The 19,349-nt window shown below is 40.1% G+C and overlaps 2 protein-coding genes across 10 annotated transcripts in view; one reads left to right on the top strand and one right to left on the bottom strand.

Annotated features, from left to right (window-relative positions):
• The window catches only part of SUMF1 (sulfatase modifying factor 1), a 77,534-nt gene extending 67,280 nt beyond the window's left edge, over positions 1 to 10,254 (top strand). For both annotated transcript variants that reach the window (XM_006196511.4, XM_072941749.1), the window contains 2 exons: positions 856 to 915; positions 9,142 to 10,254. In XM_006196511.4, coding sequence (XP_006196573.2) covers positions 856 to 915; positions 9,142 to 9,252 — 171 coding nt within the window. In that variant the 3' untranslated portion in view covers positions 9,253 to 10,254. The remainder of the gene's footprint in view (positions 1 to 855; positions 916 to 9,141) is intronic.
• A 3,314-nt stretch (positions 10,255 to 13,568) lies between these two features.
• LOC116283939 (histone-lysine N-methyltransferase SETMAR) overlaps positions 13,569 to 19,349 on the bottom strand; it is a 28,159-nt gene continuing 22,378 nt past the window's right edge. For 6 of the 8 annotated variants that reach the window (XR_012060748.1, XR_012060746.1, XR_012060743.1 and 3 more), the window contains 3 exons: positions 16,583 to 16,674; positions 16,383 to 16,486; positions 16,088 to 16,183 (listed from right to left, as the gene is read on the bottom strand). The gene's annotated coding sequence lies outside the window, so the exon portion shown is untranslated. Of the gene's footprint in view, positions 14,814 to 16,004; positions 16,198 to 16,382; positions 16,487 to 16,582; positions 16,675 to 19,349 lie in introns of those variants that run through there. The other 2 variants (XR_012060742.1, XR_012060744.1) reach the window with 2 other exon arrangements.

Below are 19,349 nucleotides of genomic sequence, written 5' to 3'. Positions count from 1 at the left end.
CAGCCACTGTTGTGTCTTGCCTCCTTTTAGGCACTGCCCCGTTTCCTATCCTCTTGGTCTCCAAACTGGAGGCCCTGTGGACTCTGGAGCCAGGTTGCCTGCGTGTGATCCTCATTCTGCCACTTGCTTAACCTGCCTCAGAAGTTGTTAACGGAAATTACATCAATTAATACTTGCAAACTACTTAGAACCATGCCTGGTTCATAATAAGCACTATGTAAATTTTTTTGACAAAGATAAACTATGTTCTGTATCTTAATTGTGGTCATGGTTACATGACTATACATTTGTCAAAACTCATCAGAAGTATGCATCTGAAAGTTTTAAAAGTATAAAGGTTTACTATGTATAAATTATACCTCAGTAAACCTGATCTAAATTTTAAAAAAAAGATAAAAAGTGCATTCATTTATTCAGTCAGCAAAGGATTTATTCGATGTTGCACAGTAGGATTTTAAAAATGTAATTCAAAGAGGCTTGCCAGTCTGGTTGAGCAGGCCAGTTATAACACAGGATCAATTGGCCTGTCAGTGCGAGAAGGGGATGTGAGAGATGCTGCCACGCAGCTTATTAGGCATCTGGGTGAGAAACACTGTGGGGTTTAGGGGTTGGATTGCTTAAGGTGGTCACAGAGATTTCATCAAAGGGTGAGCACTTGAGCTGGACCTCAGGGGATGTAGAATTTGGAGGGGTGGGCATTAGGGAGGGTGTGTGGGTGCTGGTGCAAGACCCAGGGGCCGAAATATGTGTGGAGAGTTTAGGCAACCCCGAGAGAGCTGGTTGGACTAAATTAGACCCTCTGACTGTGGGAGGGCAGCTGTGCTCTCTGGACTAACGCATTCTCTTCATCCACAGAAAGGCCCCCCTTCTGGGAAAGACAGAGTGAAGAAAGGTGGCTCCTACATGTGCCATAAGGTAAGTCAAGTCTCTAAGCTCTTTCCTGGTGTTGTAACAGCAGGTTTATGGGTCCATTAGCCCCAAAATGCCCCATCCATTTCTGCTTTTTTTTTTTTTGAACGAAGATACTGGGGGTTGAACCCAGGACCTCATGCATGCTAAGCACATGTTCTACCACTGACCTAGACCCCCCCACCCCCTACTTCTGCTGATACACACCTGTCCCCCTTGAAGCCTTGGGCACAGGCATGGGGAGAAGTAGCACAAGAAGCAGAGGCTGTAAATGACATATTGTCACCCATATTCCATCTGCTGTACCTTTACCCTCTGAGAGACCTATGTTGTCCTATGAGCCACGGTGGGGTATATATCTTTTCTAGCAGGTAAGTCTGGAAGCACACTCTTAATTTATCTGAGATTCCTATAAATTTCTGGTTTTTCTATTGAGGTTAAGGTGAGAGTTATAAATGGGGGGTAGATTGTGGTAGACTGGAATGGAAACATTCCCAGCGTTCTAGGTATATAGTGTGTGCTTTGTGAGCAAAGCACCAATCTCAGAGAATGATTCTTCTCTTTGGCATTTCATGAGTAACCTTTTTAAGGAGTTTGGAAGTCGAATACCACCTCTCTCCCCTTTTTTCTTCAAATCATGTATTTTTAGTGTCTCTAGCACTTCAGCGTCTGTCTTTCTATCCGTGTGCAAAGATGGCATTTTGCTGATTGTTATTGCAAGAAGCTTCCTATGGTACTTCAGTCAGTCTAGGCAGCTAGAGACTGAAAACCACGTGTAATGGCTCCAAATTAAGTTATTAATTTGATAATAGAGGCATTGTCAAACTTTGTCTTAAAACAGTTGTTCTCAAACTTTATTGCACACTAGAATCATCTGGGATCTATAAAAAATACTGATGCCTATTTCCTCACTCACCTTATTCTGATTTGATTTTTTTTTTTTGAATGTGACCTGGGCATCAGGATTTTAAAGCTCTCAAGGTTATGATAATATACATCAAAGTTTGGGAACCGCTGACCTAAAGAGAATCTCTTTACATTATGTGTATGTGTGACTTTGTAGGTGTTTGTGTCTTCTGTATTTCTTAGAATATTTAATATAGTTATTTAGGTGGTTCATAGAGTTGAGTTCACTTTATGCCTTGCACCTACCTTTATAACAAGATGTGAACAAATTTATCTTAAAATTCTAATTTTAATTTTAAGTTAAAAGCATGGACCCAGGTCATCCTGGTACTTTAAAATGTTCATATACCCACCTGTCTGTAGCCCCACATTTTTTTCTCTAATCTAAGCTGTTATCTGAATCCTCTTGCTGGGGAACCAGAGTTCCATGAAAAACAGGTGAATCTGTTTTTGTGCAACACTATCTCAAAACCCTAAATGCCACCAGTTATGTCTCTGACAAATGGCACTTTCGTTAATTGGAACTCCATTTACTCTGTAAGAATTAAGACCAGAAGATTTTTCCTCAAGAATAAGTGGAAAAAATGAAGCTTGAAAAAACGTTTTAAGCATGAACACGAAAATATTCTAGTGCCATGTGTATGAATGTCTACGTTAACATTTCATTTTTCTTGCTTATTTTAAATTTTTGTAAGCTTCCCAGTTTATTCTTTTACAATATCTTTGAATGTATGTTTTTAATGTCTACATTTACATGGTACAGATGGTTTTTGTATATTTATCTTGTGTCATGCAACCTTGTTAAACTCATCTATATTAGTAATATTTTTGTAAATTTTACTGTATTTTCTACGTAGATAGTTATACTGCCTATGAATATAGACAATTTTACTTCTTCCTTTTAAATCTGGATGTCTTTCATTACTTTTTCTTGCTTTATTGCATTTGCTAGAACCACCAGCATATTGTTAAATAGGAATGGTAAGAACAGACATTCTTACCTAATGTTTGATCTTAGGGGAAAAACATTAAACTTTTCACTGTGAGCTATGATATTAGCTATCATGTTTTCAAAGACACCCTTTATCAGCTTGAGCAAGTTTCCTTCTGTTCCTGGATTTTTGAGTTTTTATCAGAAGTGGATGTGGATTTTGCCAGATGCTTTTTCTGCAGCTGTTGAGATGTTTGTATGGTTTGTTTGTTTTCAGTTTGTTAATATGGTGAGTTATAATCATTGGTTTTCAATTTTCAAATTTTAAACCATCCTTGTCTTCCTGGACTACATCCACTTAGTTATAATGTATTAGAGTTTATATTTATACATCTTTTAACTTTCCTTAGTCACCCTGAAGGATAAGTTTTAATTTAGTCAGGCTCAGAGTGATGGAGAGAGTTTTCCAAAGAGAGAGTCGAGTGACAACCCTGAGTAGGACCCATGGGATTTTTCAGAGAGAAATGGTAGCTCCAGGATCTTGGTTAAATTAATTGTAGATGATGTAGGTCTTTGATCTCAGTCTGGTTATTTTGGTGAGGTCAGGAAAACAGCATAGTGTTGGTTGTGGATTACTTCAGAGTACTTATTTTTTCCACTAGATTAAGAGTGGCAGCTATAACTAAATACATTAAGATGTGGACTCTAGAATTAGATCTGAGTTGGAGTTCTGTAACTGCTCTTTGCTATTCTTTGTCTGTGACCTTGGGCAAATTACTTAACCTTTCTAAGCCTCAGTTTTCACATTTATAAAATATATATCATAATTGCACCTACTGTAAAATTCTTAGGAGGAGTAGATGGACCAGAGTATATAAGCACTTGGTACAGTGCCTAGCTCATGGTAAAGATTCTGTAAAAGTTAGTTGCTGCTAACACCATCATTCTTAACCACCATCTTTATTGTAATAAGATTGTTTTCCCCCCATCTTCCCTATAAAATAAAGAACCAACGAATGCACTGCTAAGTAGACAGGAAGAATCCTGGAAATGATTCTTATGGCACAGGTGAGCATCAATAAAAGAAAGAAAATCAATAAAAAGAAAGAAAGAATAATGTAGTTCATTTTGAAGAAAATCACCCTGATTAGAAGGTGACTGACTTTTGATCGTGGGCCAAGGCCAGTTTGCGTGACTGAAGTGAACTCTCATGAATTATTCATAACTTTTCAAAAGTCCATCTACAGTATGGCTTCTATGAGGGGAAGAGGGCACAGAAAGAAAAACTATGAGGCAACGTGGCGTTGCATTAAGAGCACAGATTTTGGAATTGGATCAAAAAGGCTACAATCCTGGATTTGCATTTATAAGCCATGTGACGTTAGGCATACTGTTAGCATACCTGTGCCTCAGTTTTTTCCTTGTGTAAGTGATACAGATGCTAATACCTACCTCAGGATTCTTGGGAGGATTAAATCACTTAATACATGTGACGTTCTTAGAAGAGTTCACATAGCAAGCACTCAAGAAATATTAGTTGTTCTTGAATATTGTTAGATTAATCCCTGTGGGGTCTTTAGCCCAACCTACAACACTGAGGAAATCCTTACTCCCGCTGCCCCCAACCTCACCACTTTACACCAAGATTATTAGCAAAAGGGGTCGATCAAGTGTCAGTGGCAAGAGCAATGGATGGGAAATCGAGAGACCTAGGTTCTGCTGTATGGTTTTTCCATGATGATTTTATTCCTAATGAGCTACAATTACCTTAAAACGCTTCTTTATCCCTAAAAGTCTTCCTCTCATAAAAACCATATGGCCATCCTGCTTGACTTCAGAGCCCCAAGGCTGGTAAGTCATTATCTTAAACGGCTTGCTCCTGAATCCAGGATCACATTCTTAGTGCAGGTATCGAAATCAATTTCATGTAGTAATTAGCCATTTTGATGAAATGGGGCTAAAACAGGTCTTCATCACTACCTCTGTTCTTAATTAATGAAATGACCCATATTTCAGCCACTCAAAGACCTAATATCATTAATAACAACTTTTGGTGCTAAAAGTAGAGTTGGAAAAAAGGAAAGAGTAATGAGGACATTTAAAATCAGGCCATTTTCCTCTTTAATTACGTATTTCATTAGTTGCCCATTATTGGAATTTAAAATGAACTACTTATTAATAAATGTTTGCCAAGTGAATGAGTACATTTGAACTGGAATGATAATGTGAATTGACTGTTTTCTTACAGGATGGTCCTGACATCTCAACACTAACTTGTAGTGAGTCTTGCTTCTTAGGGTTTAGTTCTTCATCATTTAGTTTAATGGAAGATTTTAGGTACTGCTGTGATCCAGTAAAGGACTAGCTCGTTTTGTTGTCAGTGATTTTAAGCTTTTTTGTTATGCAAACAAAAGATTTTCATTGCACAAAAATTAGAAAATAATAAATATGCATAAAAATAAAAATTATTCACCCTGCTTTCTAAAGAAACTTATTAATAGTATTCTACCAAACTTTTTGGCGCATTTTTAGTTATTCTTCCCCAAAGGGAATTATGTTGTATGTATCAGGGCCTTCAAATACGGCTATAGTAAAAATCTCTTATATATTATGGATTTCCTTTCTACTATCTTATAGCACAGCCTCAGAATCCTTCTGAATACCTTGCTCCAGACAAGCACAGTTCATCAGAATTGCTATAGCCTGCATTTTGTGGCATGTGAATGTCTAATTTTAAAATAGTTTATTATATAATTTGAGAGATAAATTGCATATAGAAATATGCCATCCAGCAAAGACCTTAGTCCTGTGCCTTGTCACCAGAGATGCCCCCTCAACTATCCTATTTATATAGCACATAATTTTCATATTTTTGTAGCAAATGTATAACCACATTCCCTTGCTGGCAAAGGTATTACCATTTTCCAACATATGATCTCTAAGACCTGCAAGGAAGCAGGCTCAAAATGCTGCTGTTTTAGTGCTGTTCTCAGGTTACCTGAAAAAGGTTAAAAGCAAAGTCAGTCCCTCTAATTAAGAATGTTGTGCTCATTATTAAGTGACAAGAAATGATGAACACCTTCACGTGTTTAGGGCTTTACTTTTTGTGTAAGATATGATGAAACACTTTGACCTTATTCCATTAATAGCCCCATTTTATCGATTTGGAAGCAGATTCAGAAAGGCTTTGCGTAAGGTTCAATAGCTCATGAGTCTTGGATTTTTGCCCTTTCCGGTGAGTAAATTAGCAAAACGTTTGTCATATTTCCGTTTGTGTCAAGCCCAACTGTCTCTTTCTGCGGAGAAGACTGCCTTTTTGTGACTCCATCCTTTTTATCCACCACGTTTCCTGCTTTTTATCTTTGATCCTCTCTACCCGTCACTGCTTTTGCCTGGAATTCTCATTCTCCAAATCTTTGAGCAGCTCAGCACACACAGCACCTCCTCAGAGAAGCCTTCCCGGGCCACCTTATCTAAGTAGCCACCCAGTCTTGCCTAGTCCTCTCTCCCTGTTTAACGTTCTCCCAAGCTGACCGCTGCCAGAAACAATCTCAGATTTATTGGTTTATTGTCTGACTACCCACTGTTGAGTGTGAGCCTCCTGATAACAGGTGCGTTGTCTTGTTCCACATTGTATCCCTCGTGCCCAGCGTCGCATCTAGCAGGTTGTACACACGCAAATATTTAATGAATCAATAAACTCTGTTCTGACGCTAACAGGCTACAGCCTTGCTTTCCTCTTAACTTGCCTGGATTTTTCCATTTTCATGCGTCTGATGTCATTATTTCTCCACTTAACGTACCTTCTTTCCTCCACTTCTAAGTCCTGTAAATCAGTGCTACTCAATTTGTGGCCCCTGGGCCCATAGCATTAGCTTGTTTTAGAAATGCAGGTTCTGGTGGGGAGGGTATATAGCTCAAGTGGTAGAGTGCATGCTTAGCATGCATGTGGTCCTGGGTTCAATCCCCAGTACCTCCTCCAAAAAGAAGTCAATAAACCCAATTACCTCTCCCACCAAAAAAAAAAAAAAAAAAAAAAGTGCAGGTTCTTGGACCCGACACCAGACTCACTGACTCAGAATCTCTGGGTTTGTGGCCTATGAATCGGTCTTTTCATGAGCTCTCCAGGCTGTTCTTCTGTATACTCAAGTCAGAAGACCACTGCCATCATCATGTAAATCCCACTGTGGCCAAGTTCAAACTTCGACATTCCATAAGCAACCATTTCATTCCCTGAATTAGTAATAACCTTAGTATCTTTTAACCCTACTTTATTTGTAGCTGTTAGATGTATAATCGTTGTTTCCTCCATCAGCCTGTGATCTCTAGCGGGACAGTGTACACAGTAGGCACTCAGGAAATGCTCGATTGTTTTTTGTTTTGTGTGGTACAGTTACAGAACAGAAATGGCCCCGCTTGGCAGCCTGCCTCCCCTGAACTCGATTCTTGCTCCATGTGGAGTTCACTACATGCACTGGGGGCGTGGGGCCCTGCGTTATCCACGGGAGCTTGGTTCTAGAAGTTCCACAGCGCTGTTGCCTCGCAGCAGCCCAGTGGGTAGGCCCTCCTTGGAACAGAGCTTCTGCTGCGTCTGCCTGCGTGCTCACCTCTCGTCAGGTTAGAGCTCCCTTGCGTGCCAGTCACAGGTCGCAGCAGATGCCGTCACTTTTCTCATTATTTCAGGCATATTTTTCATTTGTTTCCCCTCTGCCTGCCTGAATGTTGGTACTATGTTGCATTCCTCCCTGGCCACAGGGAAAATGAGAAAATGGGTTGCTTTTGTTTCACTATCTATAAAAGACAGGGCACCGTGTCTTTTTTGTCTTCTTTTTCCCCACATGGTGGAAGTACTCCAGCGAATTTCTTTGTCAGTGTTAGAGATAATTTTTATGAAGATTAGAAACACTCAACTTTTGTGAAACAAAGGAGAATAATAAGGATTAAGGAAAAACACCACCTCTTTCATGCTGACCTATTTCCTCCCCCCATAAATTACCTCTCCTTCATGACTTGCAAGGTTATTCTACGTGATTCTTTGTGCAGTGTCTGTAACCAGCAGGCAGGGATTTTGCCTTCACGGGGTGAAGTCAGAGCTGATGCTCTTGAACAGGACACCTAGTTTATTTTCATTCTCTGTTATTTTGAATCCGAGAATAATCTTAGGGTAAGAGTTCCATGCATGGTTATTAAGGGAATACAGAAGCTTTTGAAGTGTTTGAATCAAGTAATCTGTGGTTAGTCACTGAATATCTAGTAGGCGGCCAGAGATATATGTTAGGCTTTCTCATATGTGCAAGGATGTGTACACATGCAGGAGAATATATCGGGGCTGGAAGAGAAGCTGGAGATGTGAGACCTTTCCATCTAGGAGTACAGACTCTTGCTAGGGAGGCAAGCACACCAGTTAGACCTGGGTTCAAATTCTACTTCTTTTAACAATGGTGTCATCTAGGGTAACTCTCTTCATTCCTTTGGGCTGCTGTGATCAAAGGAAATAACTAATGAAGGCATCTGGCCCCACGCCTGGTGTGTTTGGTGTCTGTGTGTGTTTGTGCGTATATGTATCCCATACTCTGCTGTTATAAATTAATGCAAAACAGATCCCCCACACAAAACTGTATAGCTTTATGAGTTGTTATGATTTAAAGTCCGAAAGCAGTGTGTTAAGAAGAGGTGCTTTCCACAGCCTTTCCTCCTCTTGGCCTTCCTGGGCTTGCTGTTCAATTTTTGCCAACCGCTGGATATTAAATAATATCTTAATGTTCTTAATATTTTCCCAATTGCCATTTAGCTGTATTACTTGGTTTCTAAATGTGAAAATAACTTTTCAGATTATAAAAGTAATATATTTACTGTAGGAAATTTAACACTCCACTGCTGGAGGATAACTTCTGCTTGGGTTGCAGTCCGTTTTGCATCTTCCAGTCTTTTTTTCTTTGGCATATGTGATTGTCTAGATTGAGATCATACCACATATAGTTTTGTATTCTGTCTTTTGGGTTTGACACTGTATCCGGAGAAATTCCTATGCCATTAAATGTTACATAAAAGCATGTCTTTTGATGGCTGTTTGCTAGTCTAACATCTGGATGTGCCGTAATTCATGTAACTAGTGGTTGCTACCTTTTTTTTTAAACTGTTCTAAGTAATCTTTGTACTGTATCTATGTCATGTTTATAACGTAAAGGACATTGGATAATATGGTGAACTCTGGAAGTGCTGCCTTTTTTGAAACATACATGCAGAGTGTGCAAGAGGCAGGTGTCTGTGGGGGAGGCACTGTCTACCAGGTAGACATGACTTCTCTATAGCTGAGTCTTGGGTACATTGTGAATCTGACAGTTTGGAGCCTTCAGCCGAGAGCCCAAGAGCACTCACCTGTTCTTTCTGCGCAGTCCTACTGCTATAGGTATCGCTGTGCTGCTCGAAGCCAGAACACACCCGACAGCTCTGCTTCGAATCTGGGATTCCGCTGTGCAGCCGACCGCCTGCCCAACACAGGCTAAGAGCCGAGAAGAGCCTTCCCGAATCCGAGAAGAAGTTGTGTCTCACCTGAAGGTGGCTTCCCTCTGAACGCTGAACAACCTCCTGTGAAGAATTCCCACCCAAGGTGGGTTACTTACCTGCCCGATGGCCAAAGGAACCGAGTTGCGAGACCAAATCGCTGACCTGCATCAGCATATGCGCTTTATTGTATGGTGTATTTCTGGACATCATCGCCATGTTTTACTTTTGAGAGCATTTTAAAGAGGAAGGAGGTGGAGGGTGCCCTGAACGAGGCTTTAGGAGGCCTGCGTTCTATCTGGGCTCAGCCACTGGGACTAGACCCTGGGGCCCCACACTTGACCTTCCTGGGCCTCAGTGACCTCATATGACCAGTGAGGGGATGCACAACAAGATATCTGAGGCTCTCTCCCAACTCGCAAATTCTCTGAGTATTGAAGATTCTATCGTGATTTCATAGTGAGAATTTATGACAGATTATTTTTTAGCTATTTTTTTTCCACGTGTGAACCTTGGGTCATACTAATCATGTAAAAGATTTGTTCTCATATATTATTTTCAGAAAAGGGTCGGGGGTGGGTGTGGCGGTGATGAGTCTTTATATTCATACTGCACTTTGTTTTTCCAAGGAAATCAGTGTCTTTTACGTCACTATGATGAATCCCACTTGGGCCAGTGATGTGTGCTGGAGTTCAGCAGTCTGAACACGCAGGAATGTCTGTGGGGTGACTCTACTGTGCTTTATCTTTTAACATTAAGTGCCTTTGGTTCAGGGGGCAGTTATACCCTATTTCCCCCTCTCCCCAAAGCCTTTAGTGAATGTGAAATGTGTGCTACATGGAGAAACCCATTTAACTCTAGGTGTAGGAGAAAAGGAACGAGAACCTTGAATTAACTGTATTCAGGGTATCCAGTATTTTGTAATAGGGACGTAGGAAATCTTGTTGGCTATCAGATGCTTTGGATCATGCACTATGTCAAATAAACTGGTATCTGCTAAATCAGCCTTCACTCTCATTGGCTCCTTTTCTGTTTCCCTCTGTTGAGTTTTCTTTTAAAGAAATGACTTTGCGGTAGGTATGTGTTTAGTTTGCTAAGGAAGTTTCATGTCTGTTAGCTACTTGGTAACTTTGATAGGTGAGCAGTTTGTGGGAATTTTTATTCCAAAAAGTAAGGCTGTTCTGCCAGGAACCTTACTATGACCTTGCTGCTTCGGGCCTCAGTCGATGAGACAAAGTCAAGGGCGGTGCCTCCATCCTGTACCACACATGCTGGAGAGCACCTTGTTCTAGAGTGATGGCTTCCAGCCAGAGGTCCCCGTCATCAAGATCCCAGCCTGACTTCCCAGTCCCTGAAGACCCCAGATCCATTTCCAACATGTCATTTGAGAGGACTGCCTCGTCTTTATGTTGGTTGTTCAAAAAAGTATTGTTTTAGATAATATCCATAAGGGTTTGATTGAGTCCTCATTGCTACTTTTGTGCCTAGCCTCCTCATGTTAAAACATTGATTTGGAAAAACAGTTGTGTGGCTGGGGCCACATTTGTTTATCTGTCACTTTGTATATGTAAAATATTTCTTTACAAACTTTCACCAATTGATGGTTGATTCCAGGCACAGCAAACAAAAAAAAAGCATTTGCTTAATTGAAAAAGCTAATGGAAGAAATAAGGTATTTTACTCTTAGAGTCACCACTATTCAAGCACAGTTTCTGTTTTCACTTGTTACCTCCCACCTGCTTATATTTTTTTTTATGTGGTTGCCCTTTTGGTGTGTATATTTTGGATTCTTCTCCTGGTAATTAATGTTATATTGCATAAATATTTGGGGGTGTGCTTTTGGCTTAATCTTTAGAATTATATTTTTAGCAGCAACATAATGTTAGAAAGCATTTAAAATGAAATCCTGACAAACTCTTTATTTAAGAACCACACTTCTAGGTTACTAACTGCAGAGTGCACCAAACTACAGACAACTGTGGCCACTACTGTTTACTATTGCATGTTGACCTATGGACAGACCAACAAGATTGTAGTATAATAATTGCAGCTTTAATGCCATGTATGCGTTCCTGAAAAACTTCACCTCCTACAAAATCTCAGGTAAAAAATACAGAGCATAAGGGAAAAATAGAGGTAGGGGCAGAACAGTCAAATCTTAAGGAACTTTGTAACCTGAGCACGAAGAAAAATAATAACCATCCTAGTAAAACCCATAGCTCAGTTAAGTCTGTAGTGGCATTTGCCACAAGCATCAAGCCCTGGGGCTCCTCCTTCTTCCTTCTCCAAGCTGTAGATTTTTAATGGCATTTGCTTTTAACGGAGACCACTTCCATCAAAAGTAAAGATCTGATTGGGGTTTAGACTTCTGCATCAGTCTTTTTTTAAGGTGAGGGGAACAGTGTTTTTATAGTTTTTTTTGGGGGGGCAACTTATTGTTTACTTTCTTTTTATTGAAGAATAACTGATTTACAATGTTGTCTTAATTTCAGGTATACAGCAAAGTGATATATATATTCTTTTTCAGATTCCTTTCTAATGTAGGTTATTACAAGATACCAAATATAGTTCCCTGTGCTATACAGTAGGTCCTTGTTTATCTACTTCATATATTGTGGTGTGTATCTGTTAATCCCAAACTGCTACTTTATCCCTCTCCCCTCTTTCCCTTTTGGTAACCCTAAATTTGTTTTCCATGTCTGTGAGTCTATTTCTGTTTTGTAAATAAGTTCATTTGTATTATATTTTTAGATTCCACGTATGAGTAATATATGATGTTTGTCTTTCTCTGTCTGATTTACTTAACTTAGTATGAAAATCTCAAGGTCCATCGATGTTGCTGCAAATGGGATTCTTTCATTCTTTTTTATGGCTGAGTAATAGTCCATTGTGTGTATATACCACATCTTTACAATTCATCTTTCAGTGGACATTTAGATTGCTTGCATGTGTTGGCAATTGAAATAGTGCCACTGTGAACACTGGGGTGCATGTATCTTTTCAAATTAGAGTTCTCATCTTTTATAGATATATGTCTAGGAGTGGGATTGCTGTAGTGTCTTTCTTTGAACTGTCAGATTTTCAAAGAGTTTAATTAACACAGGGCAAATTTTAGCAATTTTGAAGCCACTAAATAAAAGACTACTTGTACTTTCGTAGGATTAAAAAAAATTTTTTTTCGAGGTCTTCATCTGTTGCTAAAGTTTTCTTTTAAATTACAAGAACGTTTACCCCTCACTGTATCAAAACACATTTTAAATCACGTATACCCCAACCTGACATTCTACCCTCTTCTAATCTCTGTTTATTGATCACTTATGAGCTATTTCTGCATTAAAGTAGTATTCATCATAGCACACCAAATTACTTGGTTGCTGTGCCAATACTAGTATTGAAAATCTGTTTGTTGTTGTTGTGGTTTGTTTGTTTTTCAGGAGTTCATATGTATTTTTAATTGAAGTATATAGTCAGTTTACAATGTTGTATCAATTTCTGGTGTACAGCATGTTTTAGTCATACATATACATACATACATATATTCCTTTTCATATTCTTTTACATTATAGGTTACTACAAGAATTGAATATATTTCCCTGTGCTATGCAGTAGAAACTGGTGTATATATTTTATATGTAGTAGTTAGTATCTGCAAATCTCAAACTCCCAGTTTATCCCTTCCCACCCCCTTTCCCTTCTGGGAACCATAAGTTTGTTTTTGTTTTCCATGTGTGTGAGTCTGTTTCTGTTTTAAGTTCATTTGTGTCTGTTTTTTTTGTTTTTAGGTTCCACATACAAGTTATATCGTATGATATTTTTCTTTTTCTGGCTTACTTTACTTAGACTGACGATCTCCAGGTCCATCCATGTTGCTACAGATGGCATTATTTTATTCATTTTTTATGGCTGAATAGTATTCCATTGTATAAATATACCACAACTTCTTTATCCAGTCGTCTGTTGATGGACATTTAGGTTGCTTCCATGTCTTGGCTATTGAAATTGTGCTGCTGTGAACATCAGGGTGCATGCATCTTTTCAAATTAGAGTTCCCTCTGGATATATGCCCAGGAGTTGGATTGCTGGATCATATGGTAAGTCTATTTTTAGTTTTTTGAGGCATCTCCATACTGTTTTCCATAATGGATGTACCAAACTACATTCCCAACAACAGTGTCAAGGGGTTCCCTTTTCCAAGAGCTTATATATTGGGTCTATGCTTCTCATTCATTTTTTGTCTCATTGAAGCATGAAGGAAATTGCAGGTTTGTTCTCCAGTCTGCTTTGATCTTGAATCCTCGATGACATTAATTTGTTTTCAAGGGTGTACATGATAGGCTGAGTAGGGAGCAAGTTTAATCTTTTTAAAGCCTTGTAAACATGATTAGAAGTGGGTAGGGAATGGGGAGTGATGGTAATGATGATCAAGAGTGTTATTTCCTTCTCGGAAGATGTCAGATTACATAGAGGCCTCAGACTTTGCGTGTTCAGCCTACAGCTTAAAATGAAATGCGCATCTGCATCAATGTAGACATTTACTTTTCTTTTTTAATACCTCCCTCCCCGCCTTTTTTTTAAACATTTTTTTATTGAGTTATAGTCATTTTACAATGTTGTGTCAAATTCCAGTGTAGAGCACAGTTTTTCAGTTACACATGATCATACATACATTTATTGTCACTTTTTTTTTCACTATGGGCTACCACAAGATCTTGTATATATTTCCCTGTCTGTTTTTTTTTTTAAATGGAGCATCTCTGTTATCTATAGGACAAGAAAAAAAAAGAAATGGAAGATGCTGTGTATTTTAATGACTGTTGATTTGGCCTAGGGTCTGGTGGGGTAGTGGCTCCAAACTAACATGTTGGTAAATTCTGTTTTCCACGGATTATCTTCACTGAAAATTCTCTTAGTGACATAATATAAGACAATGGACCTTTCATCCATGAGAATCTCGTGTTTTCAAGCTACACATAGAATTGTTGTATATGATAAAATCCATAGTTGACTTAGTGAAAGGAGTATTTTGAAAACAAAACAAGACACCGTGGAAAAGTGGTGTTTTCTGTTCTGAGGCGTCAGGAATTTCATACAAGAGGCTAGTGTGGGATTTATTTTTTCTGTATACAATAATATTTTGCATGCATTTCTTCCTCCTTCCTTCCAGCACATACTAACCTTACCATTGCCAGTATTTCTCATCAGGGAGTTAACATGCAGGCTGGGTATTAGGAAGTAATTAGGTTTCTTTATGTATTCTTAATTAATTTTTTATTTTATTTTTTAGTGTAGGTACTGGAGATTGAACCCAGGACCTTGAGCATGCTAAGCTGTACCCTTCCCCCAGCTATTAGGAGGAAGGCAGGCGGTGCAGATCCTGGCTCTGGTGGGAACACGGACCAGGCGAGAGGCAGGCTGAGTGTGAGTGATGCCCATTCTGAAGGCGCTGCCTCCGCCCTTCTCTCCCGTGGCTGCCAGGCGGAAGTGCGGGCCCAGACTTGCTTGGTCGCCCGGTTTCTGAGGGTAGCTGGCTATCAGCATCTTCATGTGAAGTCTTTTGAGTCTTCTGAGTTTTTAATATTGGCAACCCATTCAGATTAAAAAAAAAGCAAACACCATGAAGACCTAATAAATTGCTTCAGTAGCCCAGATTCAGCCCATGAGGTGCCACTTTTCAACCCAGTATTATGAAAAGTTGATTCATTTCATGGAGCACAAAATCTCATGTCTGTCTTTCTGAAAAGTGACTGAGTAGGTAACGTACCAGTCAGAAATGTCCAAGTGGGAGGAGGGGCAGCAGCTTGTGCACAGGCATCATCCTACCCAGAAATGCCTTAGGAGAGCCATCTCCTCCCACCTAAAATCACCTAAAATCATGTCACAGCCATAGGTCGTCTCAGCTGTGCTGTAAGCACTTTATTTCCACTAACTTTGGCACTGATTACTAAGTTTGAAGATTAATACCAGAGAATTGCATAAATGTCAGTTTCCTGATGGTTGGTTTCATTTATTTATTAAAACTTCATTCTCTGTAATACAAACTACCCCAGAGTAGGCCTCATTTTTATAGGTTCTGCCAGAATCGGTCATGCCATTAGTGAAAGCTGGCCTTTGTTGTTTCAAATGCTTAAAACACCATGGAAATTATTAACTCCAAGAGCCTCAGAGGGGCCCTGGCAGCAGGCCACAGCTCCTTCCTTCCTTCGACTCTTGTGTTTAGACCATTAAAGCAGGAATTTAATTAATTTTTTGATGAAGCAAAATCATTACAGATAATATTCAGGTAGGTTGTAAAGTGAGAAAGGGCTCTTTACTGAAACTTGCCCTATTTAAGATCAGAAAGTTGAAGGGATTAGCACCAAGGGGTGGGATTTTTCAGGTTCGGATCAGATTTGAATCTGCCCCCAAATGGTAATTGACGCCAGAGTCATCATTTTGAGAAGGCTGGTTGGGCCTTTGGAATTAGTCACTGTTGTCAGGCAGGAAGGTGATTCCATTTCACAGTAATTGAAGATCGGATAGGATTCTTTCCCACCCCTGGGTCTGGGCCACAGTTGACTAGCTCCTTGTTTTCTTTGCTGAGGAAATGGAAGACCGATCAGCGCAACCCTCTTCCAACACGTCAATTTGGCACCTCAACAGGGTAACATTAGAAGCTCTGAATCAACACTTAGCGGGCAAGTGAAACCAGCTAGCAGTCAGTCCAGGGAACTGAGATAAGCCCTTCCTTATCTGGTGGCCCTGATAAAAGCTTCACCTGCGTTTAGTTTGATGCCTGTGAAGAAGGGCCCTTTGTGGTAGCTTTTTTGGAAGCCCGCAGTTTTTCTCTGCTCCAGACACTTGCCAAATAAAATTTTATTTATTTACTTTTCAATGGCATGGAGGGATGCCTCTTTAACCTCTTCTGTTATCTTCTTTAAAAGGAAGTTTAGCATCCTGTGAAGAGAGAGCTGGAATGAGATTATCTGGGATGTTTCCCTGCTTCTCCGCCTACTTACCTTGTGCCCTTTAGGCAAGTAAAGTCCTCTCAGGTAAATTGCGGGGAATAATAGTACCTGCCGTTTGGGGTTGTGGGGAGATTTGAGATACTGCAAAAATAAAGAGTTGAGCACAAACTACTTGGGTAAGTGCTTACTAGGTGCTTGTTTCTGTTATGACTATGATTGTTATGAGCAGAACGTACGACCAGACAGTCCTGTTCAGTCATGGGGTTCGGCTTAGAACACACAGCAGAGTGGGCTAAGAGGGAGAAAGAACAAAGAGGCTGAATTTAAAAGCAGAACTTGACCTCTGGCTCAAACAGAAAAAAAGAAATAACAACAACCAAAAAAATACCTGGTGTGATTGATCCCCAAACCTCTGTTAATACTTGAATTTGAAAATATGATGCTGATGCTATGTGTTCCATCGTTCCCACCAAGTTCTCTCTAAAGGAGAAAATTAGATCTGGTTATTGCTGCGTATATTGTATCCTTCTGAAGCTTCTCCTCTTCTGTATACCTCACACTGAACCCCTGGCAGGTTTAATACCAATGAAAATATCATTCGCGGGCATAACAATAATTAAAAAGAGAGAAAACAGAAGAGGGAGCACAGTCTGCTGGCCCAGAATATGTGGCTCAGCCTGTTAATGTTTTCTGTGGTGTTTTCAGTGCTAATTTGCGTTTCAGTTTTAGAAAGTCGTTGTTTAGGTAATTCTGCTAAATCATTTAAATGACTTCTTATTTAATTCTTCTCTGAGCTTATTGGTCCAGGATCTAGAGTCTAACTTCGTAAATTAGCGGATTTAAAACTCAGAATGATATCCAGAAAGAATCATTTAGCACCTGGCAGCACTCAGAGGGACTGGTGTAATGGTTTTTGAGACGAGCAATTCTCAAAGTGTGGTCTGTGGACCCCATTCAGGGGGTTGAGTCAAAACTATTTTCATAATAATATTAAGATGTGATTTTCCTTTTTCATTCTCATTATCTCATGAGCATGTGGTGGGATTTCTCCAGAGGCTACGGGATACGCAGCCTGACATAGAATTTGAGCTTGTATATTTTTCTATTTTAACATTTTTCAAGTTTTACTTTTTAAGATGCTAAATGTTAGCTATAACCCACATCACAAAAGCTATTTGGGGTCTTCAGTAAGTGGTAGGCATGTAAAGGGGTCCTGAGAGCATAAAGTTTGGGGGCTGCTGATTTAGGAGTTTGATGGTGACTGAGCCCATCTTGGGAATAATGAGCAGCCCTTCTCCATCTCTTCAGAAGACGGTCAGGAAGAATTGAGTGTAGATGACCACAGGAGAAAGTAAAATGATCCGTTAAGCGTTTCCTTCCTGTTTATTCTGGGAGACCTATTAAATGCAGTGGTGAATTTCCTTCCCTGGCCCCAAGAAGACCCGCCGTTAATTTAGTTGAGGCAGTCACCAGGGAGGGTCAGAGAGAGGAGCCCTGGGGAGCCCTGGAGAGCAGCAGAGGCAGGTGGCCCCGCCGTGGGTTGTCATGTTTTTCACAGAGATAGTGATAGTGGAGTTGGGTCCTTTGAGAAACAGTTCTGTGCACGGACTGCCCTAAACAATCCTGTCTTTGGAGTCACTCCGATATAGAAGGACACCCCAGAAGGGCTTTGTACTATTAGGTACCATGGTGTAAGCTCCTGCACTGTTGCAGCCTGTGCTTGAGGTGATGTGGTGGTGGCACCCTGCATGTCCACTGTCTGCCCCCTCAGATGGTGGTTGTATCATAAAGCGAGTGAGAAAGGTCAAAGAGAAAGCTCACTTTCTCCTGGTGGAATTCGTCTTCATTGTGCTGTAAATTGCCATTGCTCCCTTTTCTCTTTTCTGGTTTGTCTTCCAGTCAATAGCCTGAGGTACCCCCTAGCCAGACCCTATGCTGAATGCTTTATGTACATGATCTCATTTAATCTATAGGCAATCTTGTAAGGAACCGGTTATTTTTGGTTAGTGTTCCCAGTGTACACTCAGGAAACCAGGACTCCATGTTTGCAGGTGTCCAGGTGCCACGGCTGAATGAGGCAGAACCAGGACTCACACCATTTTTGTGACTTCTGTTCTCTCCACTGCATCACTAGATCCACAGTTTTATTGTGGCTTTGGAGTGGGAGAGGTGGATTGAAGAGAGGAGGTTATTGGGGCAAGAGGTAGCTTCAAGGGAAATAAAAGGCAGAGAGTGAGAAGGTGGAATGGATTAGTGGTTGAGAACAAGGACTCTGGTGTCAGACCGACTCGGTTTAAATTCTTGTCCTACCACTTGCTTTGATGTTTGACTTTGGGCAAGTTACGTAATCAATTTGTTATTCAGATTTTGAAAGTTAAGTGGAATTACTTTCAGAAAAGGTAGAGCCAAGGCAGGAAAGTTACACCTGTATAGGGTGATCTGAGTACATCTGTTCTGTATTGTTCTCAGTGTGGCACTCAGATATCAAAGATTAGGATGATGCATTTTCAAAAGGTGTGTTTCATCCTTTTTTTCCCCCAGAATGTGCCACTTCTTTTTACAAAATGGTCATGTTTCCATAAAGAAGTTATATATTTTTTTTAAGGGACGAGGTGGGAGAAGGCTGTGTATATGGGAAACACTCATCTGCTGGAAATAATGATCAAAAGGTACATTATCAGGTCATCCGTACCAGCACAAATTCATGAAAAAATTGCAGCTGGTAAGACAACTGAGGTCATGTGTGAGGAATCAAAAGAAAAGTGTCCTGCTTGTTGAATAGGGCTCTTAGAAAGCATGTGGGGGTCTTTCTTGGTAAGAGTAAATCCCCTGGTCTTCGTGAAACTGGGCTGAATTCTGTTTCTCACTACCGCTCACTCTGCCGCGGGACTGCAAACTGGGCTTTGTTTCTTCGGTTTCCAAAGAGCTTCCAACTCCACATCTGCCTCTTGAGTATTTGTAAATACTCAGGTTGGTGGGGTGGGAAAAACCTCACTAATATGGGAACCGCATTTACATTTGTAATTTTATATTTATTAATGACATCTTTTGCTCCAGGAAATATTAGGCAAACCTAAGGGTGAATCATATTGATTACTGCTTGTGGGCTGTTAGCTTTGGACAGTTTCTTGGAACCAGCCCATGTACCTCCATCT

This window comes from Vicugna pacos, chromosome 17 (assembly GCF_048564905.1).
Source record: "Vicugna pacos chromosome 17, VicPac4, whole genome shotgun sequence".
Taxonomy (NCBI): Eukaryota; Metazoa; Chordata; class Mammalia; order Artiodactyla; family Camelidae; genus Vicugna; species Vicugna pacos.
Note: the sequence above shows the minus strand (reverse complement) of the source record. Positions and strands in the feature narration are given on the sequence as shown.